The following is a 20722-nucleotide window of genomic DNA, read 5'->3' as shown; positions in this document are numbered from 1 at the left end:
TTGCACAAAATGCAGCATGAACTAGCAACTGCCACAGTGGTAAACTGCCACCAAGGTCTTTTTGAGCGGGAGTGTAATTTTGCTTTGGACACAGTGCCCTTGTACAAGGTGCTTACCCGGGACTGCTCAGATAATTATCCAGCTGTATACCATAAAGATACAACCATACCGTATAAAAGATATGCGGTGTGATATTAGCAGGGGCTTGTGGTGAGCGTGCTAATAAGGAGGCAGGGCACGGTGCCATCACAGTTCTTTTCTTTCAGTCTGTGATGAGCTGATGATTCAGTCTGGCTTTTGCTTTGCTTTAGCAGACAGGGATTTACGGGTGGAATGCGGATTTAATCTGTTAGCGGTTTTTAATATCTAAGGTCTTCCAAGTGGGGGTGGAAGGAAAACTCTGGGTCTCCTCAAATTCACGCTGACTCACTGTGGCTTATGTATCAATTGCTGCTTATATACACCCACATCTCCTTCACCTTAACATTAGTCTTGACCCCGCCGGGTGGAGCATCCTGCTAAGGCACTTGTGCGGGGATGCCCATGCGTGGCATGGGATTTAATCCTGGCTCCATGGCGGAGGAGGGCGTCAGCTGGTTGGGTAGCATTACTGCCCTCCCTCGGGTAACTGGCCTGGTTCATGGGGCGCCTGCAGTGTGCCCTGCACGAGCTATGCAAACAGTGCAGTTCTCCATGGCAGCCGAGGACGGGTGCAGCAAGAGCAGGATGTGTCGGGGGTGTGGGCATGCGGCTCTCAGCTTCTTCAGGGAGTCCTGGGCAATGCAGCAATGCACAGGACTCCCATGCAAGGCAGGCAGGGAGGAAGGGAGGGAGGGAGGGCATTCCAAACTGTGAGGAAAAGAAAGATAAAAAGACATAACACAAATCCCAAAGAATCCAGTGGATGGAAGCCTCACAGCTGCGCTCTGGGCTCTACAGCTGACTGAAATCAGGATGTTTATTTTCAGCAGATATTTACATTTTATACTGGAAGAATTCATAATAAGATAAGCTCTTTCAACCTTAATGTGCAATTTGGCAAGATTCAGATTGTACGTGCATGTTTTGCCCTGGTTTTCTGCAGAATCCCTTGATAGAAGTCATTAGAGAACAGTCATAAGTGAACAGCCTTTAGAGAAGAGCCATAAGAGAACAGCCTTTAGAGAACTGCCTTTTTCTTCCGTTATGTTTCACGCATTATGTGTGGCATAGACTGTTCACAGACTTCAGGAAATTACACCTGTATGCATCTTTATTTAGCCAGTTTTGCTGGTTAATATTGCTTATCCTCCATGGAATGAGAAGGGAAAACGCTCCACAGTTGAATCGTGTTGAAATGCTGCTACAATAATAAAAAGCAGGTAGAGCCTGATCATCCTGCCCCACATTTAAAGTGCCCCACATTAAGTCTTATATAACAAAATGATTACTGGGCCTCATGACATTTAGTCAAGCAAAATAAAGAATCTTTTTTCCATTCTTCCTTTCTTTTAATCTTTTCCTTTCTTTTGTGTTTTGTTTTTTTTACAAACTGGCACATAACCAACTCAGAAGCAGCCACAGTCTGACCTAACAACTCAAAATCTGTGGTGCTTTATAACCAGCAAAAATCAAAATAATAAATGGGATAAGTCCCAAGTTTCCTTGCTTGACTCATAAGACTTTATGGCCACACATTAATAATCACATAAGCATGAGGTTTTCCAGTCCAGGTCTGACCAGACACATGATACCTTCCTAGGCTTAAAGTCCTGGCCTGTGGCCACTTTCAGAAACAAGATGAAGTGCTGGCCTCTCACGGGATCTGTGAGAAGACATGTCGATCTTCATGGAGAACATCTGTTTGCACAAGTCAGTGCTTCCGAACATGCACAGCTTCTGGCAACAGATTGGTGCTTGGTCTTCAGTGCACCATTGCATTCTAATTCTATCACATGTAGATTTAACTGCAAGTGCTCTACTGCAGTGTCCACACCAACTGCAAACGGATTTGAAAAATGTTCCAAATTTTGAGAATAAAAGTCAGAAAATCTCCAACTGAATTCTGCTTTGAGTGTGTTCATCTCTCTGGAGAAAATGGTGCTGAGTGTGCTGCCTGACTGGCAAATTGGAAAGTAAGCAAAGTTGCCTTGCCACACCTGCCCATCCTACAGATGCAGTCAGGTTTGGAAGGCTTTCATTGCATCATACGATTCCGTGATCGACTGCTTCTGACCTTTCAGTTTTACATTCAGGGTACCAAGCTCTTTCTTCGCTGCCCATGAAACTGCCCATTTCCAAGCGTGTCATAAAATCTGCGCAATGTTGAACCACAGCACCATTGTATGGAATGGCATGTCCTCATGCAGGATCAACAGTCCTGGATGGCTGCAGTGTCTGCAGGTTTATCTCCCGTCCTGGAGGGCCACAGTGTCTGCAGGTTTAACTCCAGTCTGGAGGGCCGCAGTGTCTGCAGGTTATTCTCCAGTCCTGGAGGGCCGCTGTGTCTGCAAGTTTAACTCCAGTCTGGAGGACCGCAGTGTCTGCAAGTTTAACTCCAGTCTGGAGGGCCGCAGTGTCTGCAGGTTATTCTCCAGTCCTGGAGGGCCGCAGTGTCTGCAGGTTTAACTCCAGTCTGGAGGCCCGCAGTGTCTGCAGGTTTAACTCCAGTCCTGGAGGGCCGCAGTGTCTGCAGGTTTAACTCCAGTCTGGAGGGCTGCAGTAACTCCAGTCCTGGAGGGCCACAGTGTCTGCAGGTTTAACTCCAGTCTGGAGGGCCGCAGTGTCTGCAGGTTTAACTTCAGTCTGGAGGGCCGCAGTGTCTGCAGGTTAAATTCCAGTCCTGGAGGGCTGCAGTAACTCCAGTCCAGGAGGACCACAGTGTTTGCAGGTTTAACTCCAGTCTGGAGGGCCGCAGTGTCTGCAGGTTTAACTCCAGTCCTGGAGGGCCGCAGTGTCTGCAGGTTTAACTCCAGTCTGGAGGGCTGCAGTAACTCCAGTCCTGGAGGGCCACAGTGTCTGCAGGTTTAACTCCAGTCTGGAGGGCCGCAGTGTCTGCAGGTTAAATTCCAGTCTGGGAGGGCTGCAGTGTCTGCAGGTTTAACTCCAGACCTGGAGGGCTGCAGTAACTCCAGTTCAGGAGGACCACAGTGTTTGCAGGTTTAATTTGCCAAAGATCTCGGAGGGCCAGTGTCTGCAGTTTACTCATCCTGGATGCTAGTTCTCAGTTTATCTCCTCCTGGAGGCGTATTCTCAAGTTTACTCATCTGGAGGCCACGTGTCTGCAGTTACTCCACCTGAAGGCCTAGTGTCTGCAGTTACTCTATCTGGAGGGCTGCAGTACTCTCGAGGACCCAGTGTTCGTTCTCAGTCTGGGCCCAGTGTCTGGTTAACTCTTACAGTGACGTGATTAAAGTGTACCGTCCTGTCAAGTGCGCGTGTGTAGATCCTGTTTTTGAATGTTCATCCTGAATGGCAACGCAGTCAGGCCTCCACCCAAAGGGCCTACCCCGATGCCCTCTGATGTGGCAATAATCCCTGTTGTCACTTTCTGGTGACTGAGCAGGAACCATCTACTTCTGACGTGACCTCCCCTGACAGGGGTTTTTTGTGGCCCGATAATGGCGCAGTGTTTCACCCCTGCAGATCCACAGGGCTGTGTGCGGCTCTACCTTGGGAAGCAATACCCGAGAAATGGGGCCATGCAGACAAAGCGACTGCACACGCTGTTTGTGCGTGTTTGTGTGCGTGAGTGTGTGTGTGGTGGTGGGGGGTGGGGTGTGGGTGTGTGGGTGGTTGAGGTTGGGTAGGTGCCAAACGAGTGGTGTGTCTCCTCCCCCCTGGTCTCTTTGTGTCTCCAGCTGTGACCAGTGCATGTGCGCATGCTGTCTGCTCACGGACATATAGGTGCACGTTCAGGATCTCACACGCTACTGCCCTCCGTTACGGAAAGAACAAAATATTCTGCGTCCTGCTATTTTCCGGGGCTGGCTACTCAGTGAACTGTGTACAGTGAAATGCATGAGGAACGTACGATGAGGGCAAGAACCAGTCCGTGCGAAAAGAAAGCAGCAGTTTGACATCACGTGTTTTGGAGGAGAGAGTTTTTTTGGGGGGTTTTTTTTTTGCCACCTCCCGAATCGAAAGCGGGGGCTGCGGTGACGACGAGAGTAAATTTTGCTCTGGTTGAAAATCTGTCACGTTCAGGAGCCGCCCGAGCGACGCGCATTTGTGTTGAGTGATCTGCGGCTTGATTGCGATTCTGAGGGCGGGAATTATCCGCTGCCATGTGTTCCCCATCTGGGGTCGGGCTGAACAGCCCTTCCCCCACCCCATCGCCCCCCTCCCTGGACTCAGCGGATTAACAGATTTTGTGCTCTGAACTGCGTCGTAGTGGAGCGCACACGCTCATAATCTGCCTCTCTAATATCATATTTTCAGCCTGAGAGCAGGTCAGGGGATCTAATCCCGGCTTCCACCCGACTTTCAGAACGCTGGGGCATGCTGGGAGAAAGATGGCTGTTTCTACGGTGAGGCTGGTCTCCGTGGTCAATGGTGACCTCGGCCCTCTGATTGGTTCGCTGTGTCAGGAACACAGCAATCACAGAGCTTTCATTGAACATGGATCAGCGTTGGAATCTTGTGATGTATTACATATTGAGCACCGTCTTTTTCAATCACATATTTTTAATGTTTCAAAAATATGTGATTGCTGTGAGGTTTTATCCTTTTAGTGTTCTGTGTGTTCAGTCACCTGTAGAGTGAAAATAGCAGTGCACTGATTGCAAGTGGCCTCGTTTGGCAGTGCACGTGGTCTTGTTTGGCAGTGCACATGGTCTTGTTTGGCTGTGCACGTGGTCTTGTTTGGCAGCGCACGTGGTCTTGTTTGGCTGTGCACGTGGTCTTGTTTGGCTGTGCACGTGGTCTTGTTTGGCAGTGCACGTGGTCTTGTTTGGCAGTGCACGTGGTCTTGCCAAATGTGTATGTGCATACACGCTCCATAAGCATAGATCTACGTGGGAAAAGCTGTTCTGTGATTGGAGGGACAAATGTACTGGCTGATAAATGGCTCCTTGGTCTGAGAATATGAACATTTACATCCAACTCAGCGCCCTCCCTGGGATTTCCCCATAAATGCATGCAGTTATTTAACTGCCCCATCATGAGCCCTGGTGCTTCCAGTACCAGCTTCTCAGCTCTGTAGGTGCAACACATGACGGCCATGTCTGAAGACCCTCTGCGCTCTCCAGCACCCCGGGAACCTCTTACGATGGCGTTCCCACCACTTCCTTCAAGCTGTGATAATTGATCCTTACAGTAAGTCATCCTGAGAGCCCTGTGTCTAATCCAGTGATTACAGGAGAATTACACTGGTTGGTTCTCAATGACCAGCGTAAACAAGGAACAGTAACAGACAGAGAGAAGCAGGGAGAACTTTACACCTGCGACTGCACACTCTGGTAGTTACCTGCAGTCTTTGGTTCCATTAATGTACACAAACCACACGTTTTACAGTATTACTATTTCACAGATCAGCTATTTATACATACACACACGTTGGCGTTCACAGAGGAACATAGAGAATTATTTGCCTCAAAAATGATCATGGTTTGCAGCTAACGTGTAACTGACATGTCCAGAGTTACTGACGCTGTTGTGGTGCAGGCACTGACATACTGTATTGCTGACACACAGCAGGGGGGGGTGTGAGTGCTGGTCTTCTGCTCCCTCTCTCTTTCCTACTTAAATGGCTCCAGTTAAGTGCCTCCTTCAAGTTTACAGCCGCACAGTTCAAACCTTAATGTTCCATTACAAGCACCAAAAACCCTGGCCCTGGGCCATTAGAACACTGACCCCACCATACAGCAGCTGAGGGATGTCTGACTCTCGAGGGTGGAAGGGGTGGGGCTTGTCTTAATAGCGAATAAAAACAAAGAGACATCTTGATTTCACGTTCGTCACCAGAACACCGTTCTTTGTTTTTTTTAATTGGTTTACAGCATTTTACCGATTCACAACAGCATCGAGGTTGGATTTAACAGTTTTACATATACGGTACATTTCGGTACAACGTGAAGGAAACTGAGGAATTGTCCCCTGAAAGGATGTTTTTTTTTTTTTGGTTTTTTTTTTAACAAAATGACATCATATTCAGTCAAAATGAACAACGCTGAAAAGCAGGTCCCTTTGTGCATCCCGTGGAGAACGCTAGACTGCTTTATACCCAGTGTGTGCATCCCCATCTTTACAATAATCCCACATCAAATGGAGGATAAACGGAGGATGGGCTCTTCGAAATCTAATGCATAAGGAGCTTTTTGAATAAAAGAAAAATAAGCACCTCTGATTGCTGTTTCAGCAAAATCATTTTGGCATATCAGTATAAGTAAGAATGTATCCAAGCAGCTGGTGGTTTATTGAGCTGTATGTGTAGATCTATAATACATAAGAACAATAGAACAACGTATAACATTGATTACTATTGTGTGATGGGTTCCTGGTATGGTCAATGTGGTAGGACACGCTTATCAAACGCTGAAATCTATGGTGACCTTTTTTGCCAGTTCCTGGATTACAATATTTGTAAAATGTGTGTGCGAAAATATCAGTCCTTACTTAATCTGGAGAAAACAAATCTTTCATGAAAGTATCCTGGCCATCTTTCATGAATAAGTAGAAATAATGACCAACTAAATCAAGTTCCTCTTCATACTTTTTTCTGGGACTACTCGTGTGTGTGCGCACGCTTGTGCGTGTGTGTGCCTGGTGGGGTGATGTCATCTCAAACACTTTTCCATTCATTTACATAATTCATTTTGCTGATGGTCCATGAGATTAGTCTCTCGAGCAGGATTAGTTCAGTGTTATTTTTGTTGCCATTTACTGGAATGGATTTTCTCTTGGTCTGAATTTTCACAGCAGAGCTTGTCAGAGTACAACTGTGCTCTGTGCACAAGGCCTCATAGCAAAATGGACTCAATAAGCTGTCAATCAAATGTCCCCATTTTTTTATCTGATATACCCTGTTTAAATGCAGGAGTACGTTTTTTAAATATGACTAATCACTAAACAGCATCTTGATCATTTCAATAGTTAAGCATATCAGTCAGCGCTCACCCCAACCATAAAAGGCGCTGCGAAGCTCCTTTTTTCACAACTGCCCGGTCTGTAACTTTCTCAAAGCACCATGACCATTGGCATGGGTTAAAGCTGCGCTTTCAAGCATAGAAGGAGAGGGATGTCAACAATGTTATGACAACCCCCTTAAAAAAAGAACACAATTCAATGCAGTGCTGTCACTGTACAAAATGTCCCACCCAAGCCTCCCCAAAGTCACTGTCTGTATAAACCCCACTGGGCGTGTTGGCAGTCTGGGCCCGTGTGTTTCTACAGTGTGCAGGTTGTGCTGTAAGATGCTGTCAATACACACAGTGGAAAGAGTTGCATATTTGTGCAGCATATTTCAATTGGACAAATGGCAGTAAACTACACATAAACAGACACAAACACACAGACACAGACACACACTCACACACACACGTACACATAAACACACGTGCACACGTACACAAAACGACTACATAAATATCAGCAGAAACAAGTCGTTGGCTTTGAATGTCTCAACATTTTTCCTCAGATTAAGTTTCTGATTATACTTCCTTGTGATTATACTTCCTTGTTCCTTGTTCCCTTAGGGAGAGGAATGTAGAAAGAGCAAGAGAGAGTGAGTGAGAGAGAGCGAGAGAGAGACTGCAAGTTTTATGATGGTTTATGTTTTCCAGTTTCCATGGAAACCCTGGGGCCAGTGCTGTGTTGTGGGAGTGCCTCCTCAAGGCCCTGAACAGAGCAGGTCCTCTGGGACAAGCACAGGGAAGAGCTACAGGAGGCCAGCTCAGTGTGATAAATGAGCTCTCTACTGCTGAGCGAAACCAGGCCCTAGAGAGCTGCTTTAATTAGGGCTGTCCTGCAGGGCTGCTGCTGGGCGGGGCAGCTGGGCAGGACACTGCACAGCCCCCACTGCACCAGCAGACAGCAGGAATGTGAGTTGATCATTAATAACTCCTACGGAAGAGGCTGAGTTTCCGGAATAGCACATTGGTCATGGAGAGAGCGGCAGATTTTCCTCAGAACACCATACCAGCCTACAGCCCAGCATGCTCCTGTTAGCAGCTCACACTGTCCCTGGGCAGATGCTTAAATCCTGTCCAGGACCTTCCCAAAAGACAGGCAGCCATTGGCTGAGAAAGAGAACTGCACCACCCTAGCTCCGCCCCCACATGGCAGGTCTCCAGCACTCTGGGAAGGGTGGAGGCCTTGGGTTGGTGGGTTGCAGGGTGTGGAGTTGAGGGAGTGTGGGGTGGGGAAGGTGAAGGGTTTGGGTTGGTGGGGGTGCAGGGAGTAGAGGGTGGAGGATTTGGGGTGGTGGGAGTGCAGGGTGGAGAGGATGGAGGGTTTGGGTTGGTGGGGATACCTGGCGGGGAGGGTGGAGGGTTTTGGTAGGAGGGGGTTGACAGGGGTGTGGTTTTATAGACATTGTAGCACTGGGACGAGCCTTGAGTCATGGCACATCACACTCAATGTAGGGGATGTCACTGTAGCGGCTGTCTAGCTCCGCCCACTGCTGCACCGCCCTGGCCACGATATCCTCCGACAGTCGTTGGGCGTAGTCCAGCAGGACGGGGTCAACCGGCAGGGACTCCTCCTCGGGCCCCATTTCTGAGTTGATGAGGGCCACCCTCTCTGCCCGTGTCCCCTTCCCCAGTTTCCGTTCGGTGCTTCTCACGGAGCATGCACCCTGCGCTGCGTCCCTGTGCTTGGATTTGAGGCACCCCATCATATGAATGGTGTAGCATTGGTCTGACACCCAGCGCGATGGTTCACGGGGGTCCAGTGTTGCGGGAGGTCCCCTATTCTTGGTCCAAGCGGTTTCGGAACAGTCTTCACGTTCTCCCGCTGCGCAGCTTCCTTGTCGTCATTGTTACCAGCTGATACGCAGAAAGAATAGAGAGATTGCATCTTTTCATAGGAATTAAAAAGCACAGCCAGTCTCATAAAATGCCACAGCACAGCCAGTCTAATCAAATACCAGACGGCTCTGAGCTGTTTTAATAGTGACTCAGCATGCTTTCCCCTGTTACAGGTTAGTGCACCGCTAAAAACTTCGTCCAATCAGGTCACACCGACGGGCGTATGTGAATTCCCCGTTACACTCATTTCGATAAAATGAGGAAGAGACACTGACAGGTATGTATACCATATTTACCATGAACTGAATGTGATGAATCAAAACAACATCTCTTCAGTGTATAAACACACAACAATAAAATGGACTGTAATGTCACCACGCGGTTCCCGTGACGTGTTTTGCATTTCTGTACGATTGCCCTCGTAGCCCTCGCCTCCAAAGCTTTATACCAAAACAAAATAATCATCTGAGACTGAAGCAGACGGTGGGTGACTTTCGGTGAACAATGAATCTGCGTACAGTTAACAATGCCACTTTTCTTGTCACATAGATGTGCCACAGACATGTTAATATTAGTTTGACTACATTTACATTTAAATATGGCTTTATGAAAGAATGGTAATACCTTTCTTTAATAAAGCTGTGTCACCTTAATCAACTCCTAAGGCAGGTAAGAAAATTAATTTTACTGAATTAGTCCTATTCAAAACATACAAATCACCCGATTCCCCCAGAAGCATAGACTATTCATAAGTACAACGCCGAGTTAATCTAAAACTTTTAGCGGGCAACTCCACACATGTTTGCATGCCAACAAAACTGAGTAACGCTGCTTTGTTATTACTGTACACAATTGATTATTTTCCAAGTTCAGAGGCGTCCCCCTCAATTAAATCTCACCAAAGCCACTTTCTTTTTACTTTCGTGTTTATTTGTGCTGTACAGCTAAAATAAATTGGACAATTTCACAGATTTACGTCTCCAAAATTATTTAGTTGTGAAATAATACGCGTTAGGAAATCGGAATATCATCGTCCAAATTAGACCGCCTAAATGGGAAAATTCCCTTCAGGCGGCTGAAAAAAAAATGTGACACCGCTGGCAGTCTGATGTTATCATTCAAGGGCAATGGGGAAATGAAAATACATTAAACTAATGTGGTTTACACGGATAATAATTTAGTACAACATGCGTTACCGCTACGCGTTTTGGATAAGTGACATGTAGCCTACTCCAATTTGGCTACACTGACTTTATTCGAACAAATAGCCTACATCATTAGTTGAAACCAAAACATGGATCTGGCAAACGCACAACCATTCCGCCTCAGTATAATTTAATAGCACTTGACAGAAGGAATCACCTACCTTTGAAGGTAAATCTAGAAGTTCAAAATATTACAGTTTAAAGGGAAGTGACATGTCTGTTTACGCTATATCCAGGAGCACACGGCCACATGTCATGCTATGTCCACTGAAGATAAAAATCCCACATGAATCCGTCTGGTTAGAGGCTGGCTGAAAACACCTAATGTGTTGGTGAGATACAAATCCATGCCTTATCTCTCAACCACCACGATGTTTTAGCCAGTCACCGTGAAACTTGCACGTAGCCGTCGTTGTATAGAATCATATAAATTGTAAAAATGCCATTTTCAGCTCGAAGCTCATGCATGAGTATTCCTCAGACATGTGCGTGTGTCTGCTTATCCCAAGCACCAGTCGCCCGCTTCCTTTTATAAAGTAAACATTAGGACGAAGCTTCAAATGGATGCAGGTCATCTCGGCATGTCGGTGCCCTTTGGAGTTGGGGGGAGGGCTGCGTTGTTGAAAACGTAGCCGACTGGTTTATAAGCCAGTGTTCTTTCACGAGAGCATTCCTTTTATATATACGTTGCTTGTATCTATATCTATATTTATACTTAAGTGCGATTAAAACGTGCGGCAAATTCACTGGACAAACTAGGTTAGTAAACGGATGCCTGCACTACTTGGCATACATGTTTTCATTGACATTTTCTGGGACAATGACGCCCTCTAATGGTAGTTTTTTAAATTGTTCTTGTCCAAAGAAACTGCAATTAGCACAATAAATGTGGTTCATCAAACCCCCTTGCTGGAACTGGGGAGGTTTGGCGACCATCCTACCATGTAAAGCTGCTTTACCCAGTACTGGTACCAAAATCTGTAGTTGACATGCCCGATATTTTCGCTGCGTCATGGAAGCTCCATGTTGCAAAATCCAAATCACACGCCAAAATACTACACTCACAAAGATGATGTGTTAAAACAACACACAACGTGTTTTGTTGTTGTTGTTTTTACTGAGTAAAAATAATATGTAGGCTACTGGCAGCCATAAAATGTTAATTGCTTAAAACTGACAGAAATCGAAAAAATGTTATGAGCAATATTTCAAGTAAAAGTAAAACGAGTTCCATGTGAGTTCGGAGCGATGAATATCGGCGACCGGAGGTGCACTCCAAAATGACTGTGCACTGTGCCACAAGAGGGCGACAGAGTGATTACTTCAGAAAGGGCTTAAAATCATCCTTTCCTCCGATTGCAACCAGAGGGAAGTGGAGGAGACGAAATGGAATAATGTACTTCCTTAAATCTCCAGGTACAAAACCTGTAATTTTCTTGTATTATTTCAAGGGAATTTGTATATTATATCGTAGCAGAATGTTATTATGTGCTCATTCAGGTCTACAGTGATAGGCCTACCTTGCGACTAAAATATTAATAGGTCATATGGAATCCTGTGTTGAATCCTTTTTCAGGAATTTCCCAAACAACTGTTGCACAAATACCCTCCCATAAAACTGGTTTGACTGATTCAAACCCTTGACAGATTGCAACCTGCCCTGAAAAAAAACAGGCAACTGCACACTTTTTTCAGTGTAGAATGGATTTCATAGATCAGCAGTGATAAATTCAGTGTGATGATCAGTTCCTGGCTTATTTTGCCCTCGGGCTCTGTGGATGACATCACCAGAACCATTCTGCACTTTGTTTTCCTTCTAAGAACTTTCTTTGTTATCTCCACTGTGGTACCTCTGCAGTGTTTCTTTTGAAATCTGGACTGTAGTACTTTTCACAGTGTTTCTAATCTATAAATCTGAAAATTTGTCTGAAAATGGAAATCAGATTCACCTTCAGAGGCCAGATTCTTGTCACAGAAAAACCAATATCAGGAGCACGAACTTCATTCTTTTAAGCTCTTAAATTTAATCAAAGAAAAATAATTTACATTATTTGCTTCGCAGGAATTTTCATCCTTGCCAACTTATATTTTTACAGTATTACATATTTCCACAGCTGTATATTTGCTAAATCAAAGAATAATAACTGGACTCAATGCAGTCAGGCCCACCAGGGATTCAAACCTGCAGCCTCCTACACACTTTGGCTTCGAGTAAATAAAATGAAAGCATTTGCTTTGCTGCTTGGTAAACTGGCAATGTAATCTGCTATATTTGAAAATAAGTGATGGACTGGCTGGTTCTTTTTGCCTAGAGACTGATTAGCCGTGTTGCTTATTTGTGAAACCCTTGTTGAATTTAAAAGTCTGAAGTGATGTTGTGTAGCAGATTGGAGAAACTGTGCATAAGATTGCGTTTTTGAAATAGGTTTTCATAAATCGATTAGAGAATTAGTAAAGTCTTCAAGGATGTACCAAAGTAATATTTATAAATCACAGTTGCCTGGGACAATTTTTGAAAATAATATGTTGTTGATGTTCATATGAAATTTCTGCTTGCTTAAATTTGCAGGCGTGTTGTAACAACTTTAAATGGCAAATTAACGAAATATTAATTCCTGGCTGTATGGAGGAATTGAACCTTTTCTGTATACCAAGAAACGTATCGTATCATCTTGTCTAAGTTACCACACAGGTTGCATGTAGTAGCCTATAGACATATAAATTACTGCGAACTTGCTGATCAATAGTAACCTAGGCAGAAATGCGGAATGCAAAATATTATTTTTCTTAATTTCAGACACCGAAGTAGTTGGCTCAGTATACACCAAAGGGTATCGAATTCCGACACAGTTCCGCTGCTCCAGTGGAATCTACCTACGATGAGATGTGTACCCCGTGATTTATAGTGCGCAGTTGTTTTATGAAATAATCTCGTAGTTGCCGTACCTCTTTAAGGTTTGACAGAGAAATGGATCTAACGTCTGACCGCTAGATTCATTGTTGGCCTCCCAGCCAATCATTGAATTTTGACGACACAACAGAGAAGCGAAAGTTGCAGTATAAAAAGGCCAGTTGGATTACAGTATGACAGCTATCAGCTATCAGAGTGCTGGTGATTTAAACATAGGAAACAGTAGTGAGTCTCATATAACAGTAAATACGCACGACCCGTTTTTACGAAAGCCACCAAAACTTGTAACATGCATCTGATGCAGGTTCTGGTGTACCTGAGTTTCTGGGTTGTGTTTTGTCCAGTGGGTCTGGGGGATATTGCTGCGCACAAATCTTCTGTCACAGCGGAGGACAGCGAGCAGTGTTCGTCGTGCGAGTTTAGACAGCACAGCAAGCTTCTGCGGCTGCATACTATCAAGTCACAAATTCTCAGTAAACTTCGTCTTAAGCAAGCCCCTAACATCAGTCGCGACGTGGTCAAACAGATCCTACCAAAAGCGCCCCCATTGCAGCAACTTCTGGACCAGTACGATGTTCTTGCGGATGACAATAGAGATGGAATCGTGGAGGAGGATGATCACGCCACTACAGAAACTATCATGGCCATGGGTACAGAGCGTAAGTAGCTTGCTAAAAGTCTTTGTTGATATACGCAAAACGGGTACTGGTACATTTTCTCTTTTGGAAAAAGCTGACAAGATGTATGATCTTTCGCAATATTATTGCTTCAGATAACATCTAGAATATTTTTTAAATGTGACATAGTTTAATAGTAGCCAACCGTACATGTTAATAACTGATTTGGTCCCCAATTACGCCTACGTATCAAATTATAGGATAGCAGTTAATCGAACTGGATGTCTGGTTATTTACCAATTACGCAATTAAATGTTTGCGTCTTCAAATATATTGTCGATAGCTGTCAGCATTTGTCAAACAGAAACATGTACCGAACTTTTACCAGTGGCTTGCGAGGGTGAATCTTTTTTTTTTTTTTAAATTGAATATGAAGTTTTTTTTCCAGACAATTTAAACTAAATGGTTGCAGCATGAACTGAAATTAAAATCCCCCAGTTCAAGATGTATAAGAGGACACATGGTTTGTATAGCATGGAAAATGACAAACTTATCTCAGCATTTCATAGCTTGTCAGATGCGCGCCTTTCTGCAAATGATTTCCCCTGTAACGCATCCGCAATTATTCTCATTCTGTCATTCAGTATGTTACACAATTTTGTAGTTAAAGCAAAAAACGGAACTGTCTAGAGAAGTCATTTTCTTCTTTTGTTTCTCCATCAGCCGACCCAATCGTCCAAGTGGATAGGAAACCGAGATGTTGCTTTTTCTCCTTCAGCCCGAAGATTCAAAGTAACCGCATCCTAAAAGCGCAGCTTTGGGTGCACCTTCGGTCGGCCGACGAAGCCACAACTATATTCCTGCAGATCTCTCGTCTAAAGCCAGTGACTGACGGGAACAGGCACATAAGAATCCGCTCTCTGAAGATTGACGTAAACGCAGGGACAAGCTCTTGGCAGAGCATAGACGTGAAACAAGTACTTTTAGTCTGGTTGAGGCAGCCGGAGACTAACTGGGGCATGGAGATCAATGCTGTTGACACAAAAGGAAATGACTTGGTCGTTACTTCTGCGGAACCTGGCGAAGAGGGACTGGTAAGTCAGATCTTCTATTTAAACTCTTGTATTCTATTACCCTCCTAACAATACTATGCCACGCACGCTCCAGCGTGTTTCAACTGAATATGGAATAACTGGACATAATGGCTTCATGTTAATCGTAAATGTCGATAGATTACGCGATGACGCGAATACAGTAACCTCAAATTTCTTAAAATTCTGGCACATGGATTTGTTCTGACGGATTCGATCACTTCAAAAACATGTTTTTTGTAAAACTACAGTAAATCAAAACGCACATCTGAAGTGTTTATCTTGTAGTGTTATGTAACATACCATAATTACGGTTCACGTTAAAAATAAGCACATAATAAAATAACCAGGGATATAATTTTCCAGTTGATGGACAAAAGTACCATCTATGCAAATCGTACTGTAGTATCTGTTCACTGGCTTTGGAGTCCTGAATATTCAGTCGTTATTTATACCCACAGCAACCATTCATGGAAGTGAAAATTTCAGACCACCCCAAACGATCCAGGCGGGACTCTGGCCTGGACTGCGAGGAGAATTCCCCGGAGTCGCGGTGTTGCCGTTATCCCCTCACGGTGGACTTTGAGGACTTTGGCTGGGACTGGATTATTGCCCCTAAACGCTACAAGGCCAACTATTGTTCTGGAGAGTGTGAGTACATGCACCTGCAGAAGTACCCGCACACCCACCTGGTCAACAAGGCCAACCCGCGGGGCACTGCTGGACCCTGCTGCACCCCTACCAAGATGTCCCCCATCAATATGCTGTACTTCAACAGGAAGGAGCAGATCATCTACGGAAAAATCCCCTCCATGGTGGTGGATCGCTGTGGCTGCTCCTGAGAGCTGGGGCAGGGCTCCAGCTCTCTCCTTAGAGCAAAAGAGAGAGAAGGAGAGAGAAAAAGAGGAAGAGAGAAAGATCAAGGCAGAGAAGGAGAGAGAAAGAATGAAGAGGAGAGAAAGAGAGAGAAACAGCCTGGACTTCTGAGTGTTTTGAAAATGTTCACCAACCAGTGCTTTCTGCAGTTTTCAAAATCCTGTGCAATAGAACCAGAAGAGCAGCAAAAAATGTGCTATAATCACTTTTTTATTCTTTTTGGAAAAGATAAACATGGCCTTGGAACGTGCGGAGGATTTTTGTGTTGGCCTGGCGGAGTGATGGAATCGGCGCTAAAGATTACAGCATCTACTGACAAATCACTATTCTGTTATATTGTCTGTTACACAAATACACACAACACATTTTCAAATACCAGCTTTGACCATAATGTTGAACTCTCACTCCAACTCATATCAGAAATGTTTCAGACTGAATCTGAGGAGTCTGAAGGGCATTTGAGAAGGACATGAAGACCGAGCCAAGGAACTACGTTATCTGACTGAGGATTCGCTTTCCATTAGCGTTACACTCATAAGGTACCCTAACCCTATCCCTAAACCCTAACCCAACCCTAAGTATAGCTTTATTTCTGTTTTCCCATCTGAAACACCCTGCACACTTGAATTGTTATTGTAAATCAGCATTACTGGACAGAAGGACTTTAACCAGAGGCACAATGAATGCAGTCGACACAGTCAATTGTGTGAAAGGCAGAGAAATATGAGAGAAACAATCCATTTGAATGTTAAAACCAGGCTAAACTCTGCCTTGAAAACGAGAGCAGTTTGCACTATGGCAGACCAATAGGAAGAATTGGTTGCTACAAAAGTTGTAAAAACTGACTTTGATATGTTTGCTACTATGTATTGTACATGCTTGTTTCTATTGGAGGTTTCCTTTTTAACCACTGTTGTTAAATGTAGAAGGCTATAAACTAGCAAAAAGATAAATAAAACTGTACAATAACAAATCTATATATCTGTTATAAAATAAAGGTGCTTGCTTTCATGTTCAGCTCTGTTATTTAACAAAGCAACATTATTTAGATTTTGCCCACAGTTCAAGATATGTGCCAAAACAGACCACACTCGAAAGGCTGTCAACTGTCTGTTCAGATTGGTGTTCATTTAATTGCTGCTATTATTAAATATAAATTAGTTGTTTCCAAATTGTTATGGTACATGTATTAAAAGAGCTGTATGATAATTCTTTAAAAATTAGGGACAGACACTCTGAATCACAAGATGTGTATTTTATGGCTCTTATTTGCATGAGAGCACAGGCATTGGCTGTTTGAAGTCCATAATTATGAACCTAAACTGTCTCATGGGTTTTACCAAATATTTAACCACCTAAACACTTATTATTGGGTAGCTTATTGGACTCTGTCGGGTAAAATAAAGAGAACCAGCTGGCTATTTTCATGGGCTCTTGTATACTAGCTGAAGTGGCGGTGTTTGGCATGTCCTGGTGTTGGCCAGACAGGAGCGCAGTGATCGGGATGTTCCAGGAAGTGTGGATCTGCGAAGACTGGTTCCAGGGCCTGGGAAATACTGGGATACCAGAAACTTCCTCATGCCTTTGCTGATGACTCACAACCCAGTCATGCTTTGGCTGGATCCTCTCAGCTAAACTAGTAAACATGGTTGTAAATGGCACATTTTCAACCTTTGAACACCACACTAGTTCTCGTAATTTTTTGTTGGAGAAATGCCAGAGCACAGCTTGTCTTGTTCTTTAATATGGGGGACATTCAAATTGGATGTGTGTAGAGCACATTCTAAATTCCTAAAAATGTGTTTCTTATTTTCTGTGGTCCGGGTTTTTACTGAGGAATGGTGGGGAAGAGGATTGCAGAATATCTCACGATGATGGTTTAACCTGAGGTCCCAAAAATGTATGCTGCCAGTTTAATTTGCGAAAGTGATTATGCTAGCTATTTTTGCCTTTTACATTAAACTGTAGCAAGAAATTGACTTTATTTGAACTTAATTCTAGAACTGGGACATTTTCAGAGTCATCTTTAATTAATGTATACCCAAGAGGTGGGGTAATTTAATGAGAAAACATTCAAACGGGAAATATTAATACCAATTTTGGCTTTGAACCCACTGCTATCAAGTCAGCTCCTATTACCAAAACATTTATTGATTTTTAAATATGTTGCAAGCATGAATAGTTTTAAAATATATAACTTGGATGGAATTCAGTCATTGGAAAGCTAATTATTCATTTTTAATCACACAGTTACATTCATTAAAGGGATCTGGCCAGAATACCTTTCATTGAGAGAGGTGGGATGAGATGACAGATTGAAAACTGGCAATTTCCTCTTTCCTCCAATAGAGGGCAACCTGAGAACTACTGAGAGCCACTTCCCTTCTTTCTCTGAGTTGGACCACTACCATGGCGACCAGGAAGGATTTCTGGAGGAGTAATGAAACAGTCTTTTAGGCTATAGACATTAAGTAAATAAGGATATATTGCACCATGGAAGCAAGGGCATCATACAGTATGCAGTGCAGGAACATGGTGTATGATTATAGCATATCTGCTCCTGGAAAGTAAAACAGTTAAAATAGCTGTTACTCAGGAGGGACGTGTGGTGCAGCCTGTCAGGTGGCCGACTCTCAAACTATATATGAACCCCCCAAGTGCTTATGGGGTTTTCTGCACTGTGATCCCCTCTCTATCTGTTAGACCCTCTGCCTTCCCCATTAAAATAAAAAATAAAAAAGGATGGAATGTCCGTTTTTTTATTTATTAGCTATTACTGTGAAGATAAGGCTATAGAAAAATGATAATAATTTAAATTCTTAATTTACCTCTGGACTGTAGTACTTAGGATACACTAGGAATCACACGATTACTGAGTTTCTTCAGGAAAAGTACTTCACGAGTTGAGTAACACAAGCTTAAAAAAATGACAGCAGTTTACTTGAAGATAGCAGAGATTACAGCACATGATGGAGAAGTCTGCATTTTCCTAGAGAGGGGTTTGGGGGCTGATTTGGTTTTTTGGGCCTCAGAGGGAAAGGTGTGTTTTTTAGCTGAATGCAGGTTTGTTTGTGCTTGATAAACAGACGCAGTGGAGATTGAGTACTGTTCCATCTGTGGAGCGAAACGGCGTCCGTTTCCGCAATGGAGAAGCTGCCAGCACATTCCCCAACTCCACAGGTGAGGAAGTGGCTTCCGAGAGAGCGGAGCTGCCTCGGGGGGGTTGGGTCCAATCCCTCCTGCCCCCCCCCCTTCCCCGGCATCTGGAACATGTGCCTGTCCCATCGCAGAGGGGTCGAGGGGGGGTTGCTCCGTATCCTGCCAAGAACTAGCCCAGAGAGGGAGGGGTAGTTTTTCTCCAACACCTGACTGACACCATCTCAGTGCTCAGTACCCTTCAGCAAGAACCACGGGGGGTGGGGGACGAACAGCACGGACAAAACTCCACAGAAAAGACTAGTGTAACACCCAGGGGGCCCCAATTAGTGAGGAGCACCACATGACACCTACTCTTACCCCTTCATGGTTGCCCTCTAGCGTGGACACGTCAAAGTAAAGGAGAGGGGCTTTCACCTTTTAGAGTCGAAACCCAACAGTCGTTCAGGTCTGCATTCACAGGATGCGTAGCGTGAGCCGGTCTCTCCGGCGGTGTCGAGGGAAGGCGGCTTACAGCATCCACTTGGCTAAAACAGACAGCAGCGCGAGCGGATGCAGAAACAGCCTCGGGGCTACCGACAGCCTCCTCTCAGCGCGCGGCAGCCAGCTGGCCGAGCGGGCTGAAATCATTTCCCGCGCGTACGCACGACTCCGCGGCCGTGTCCGTCCAGCAGCGGATAAGCGATAAGCTCATTGGGCCCAAGCGCGCTGGAATGACTCGCGGTATGGAGAACGGAAGCGGCCAAGCGAGGGCGCGATTCTGGTGGAAGCCCGGTTCCGGTTCGGAGAAGAGCCGGCTGCAGGAAAGGCGCTCCCAGAGGGGCCGGAGCATGGGACCTGTCAATCACGGACTTGTTTTTCGCTCAGGAAGAATCTGCGTACGTTTCCCCAAACGCCGCTTACCCTGCAAATACATAATGCAGTAAATTACATTCTAAACCGAAGGAGGAGGAGGGGGGGGGGGGGCTTGTTTAAGATATGGAAATATACTAGGTGCAGTGTAACAAGACATCTGCTACTGAGCAAGGCCTGGCTGCCCCATGACATCCTATCAATCAGTTTTACTGGACACGCGCTTTATTTCTGTTTGTTTGTTTTACGGGGCTCGCCACACTATTTCCTTTACATGGCGCAGAAGGTCTAAGTGGATAAACCAGGTGTTTGTTCAGCGTTGGACTGGGGACAGCAGCTCCTTACAGGAAGTCCTCCTCGGTGTCATCTCAGTGGCACAGAGGGATGACCACATATTTCACTCTGACCGGTACTGATGCTGAACAGGAAATGACAGAATTGGGGTGATTCATTCCTGCAGCTATTCAAATGATTATTGTAACTGCAGATAACTTCAATTTTAATAAACAGTTAAGCAGCACCATGCATTTGCTCTAAGCTGCATTTAGATCTGTTTGTTCTGTTTGTTCATTTACGTCCTTTGGGATTGAGTGTAATACACTCTGAGGCTGCAGCATAAGCACTAGCTCAGTCGTCTCCAAACCTGGTCCTGGAGAGCTACAGGGTCTGCTGGTTTTACATTACACAGTTAACTCAACTCACCTGGTGTCTTGGGTCTCAATTGGGTTCTGATTTTAAGGTGAAAACAAAAACCAGCAGACCCTGTAGCTCTCCATGACCAGGGTTAGAGACCACTGCACTAGCTGGTTGGGTAAAGTGGATTATTTTGACAGTAACCCACTGAATGTCAATCCTGATGACAGACATAGAAATTAAGCAATGTGGCCCACTCGCCAAATACAGAAAGACCTATACCTGTGGACCTTGAGCGTAGCCTCAGAAAGTCAGTATTATTGTTCCTTTAAAAAACGAAAAGCCTTTCATTTAAATGCTTGTTTAAATAGCATAAGTCAGTCATTGTGAGGAACTGTAATCAGTGTAACCAGAAATGCTTGGTACACCGTCATGT

The 20722-nt window shown here is 44.7% G+C and overlaps 1 protein-coding gene across 1 annotated transcript; it reads left to right on the top strand.

Moving 5' to 3' along the window:
• Positions 1-13222: 13222 nt before the first annotated feature.
• Positions 13223-16656, top strand: mstnb (myostatin b). Its single transcript, XM_064326770.1, has 3 exons — positions 13223-13720; positions 14402-14772; positions 15231-16656. The coding sequence occupies exons 1-3, from the start codon at positions 13351-13353 to the stop codon at positions 15609-15611; spliced, it is 1122 nt and encodes a 373-aa protein (XP_064182840.1). The 5' UTR covers positions 13223-13350; the 3' UTR covers positions 15612-16656.
• The last annotated feature ends 4066 nt before the right edge of the window (positions 16657-20722 follow it).

This window comes from Anguilla rostrata, chromosome 3, assembly GCF_018555375.3.
Source record: "Anguilla rostrata isolate EN2019 chromosome 3, ASM1855537v3, whole genome shotgun sequence".
NCBI classification, from domain to species: domain Eukaryota; kingdom Metazoa; phylum Chordata; class Actinopteri; order Anguilliformes; family Anguillidae; genus Anguilla; species Anguilla rostrata.
Note: the sequence above shows the minus strand (reverse complement) of the source record. Positions and strands in the feature narration are given on the sequence as shown.

Coding starts and splice junctions, on each gene's coding strand:
- mstnb (XM_064326770.1), top strand. CDS start 13,351: ATGCATCTGATGCAGGTTCTGGTGTACCTGAGTTTCTGGGTTGTGTTT. Junction 13,721..14,401: donor CATGGCCATGGGTACAGAGC/GTAAGTAGCTTG, acceptor TTTCTCCATCAG/CCGACCCAATCGTCCAAGTG. Junction 14,773..15,230: donor AACCTGGCGAAGAGGGACTG/GTAAGTCAGATC, acceptor TTATACCCACAG/CAACCATTCATGGAAGTGAA.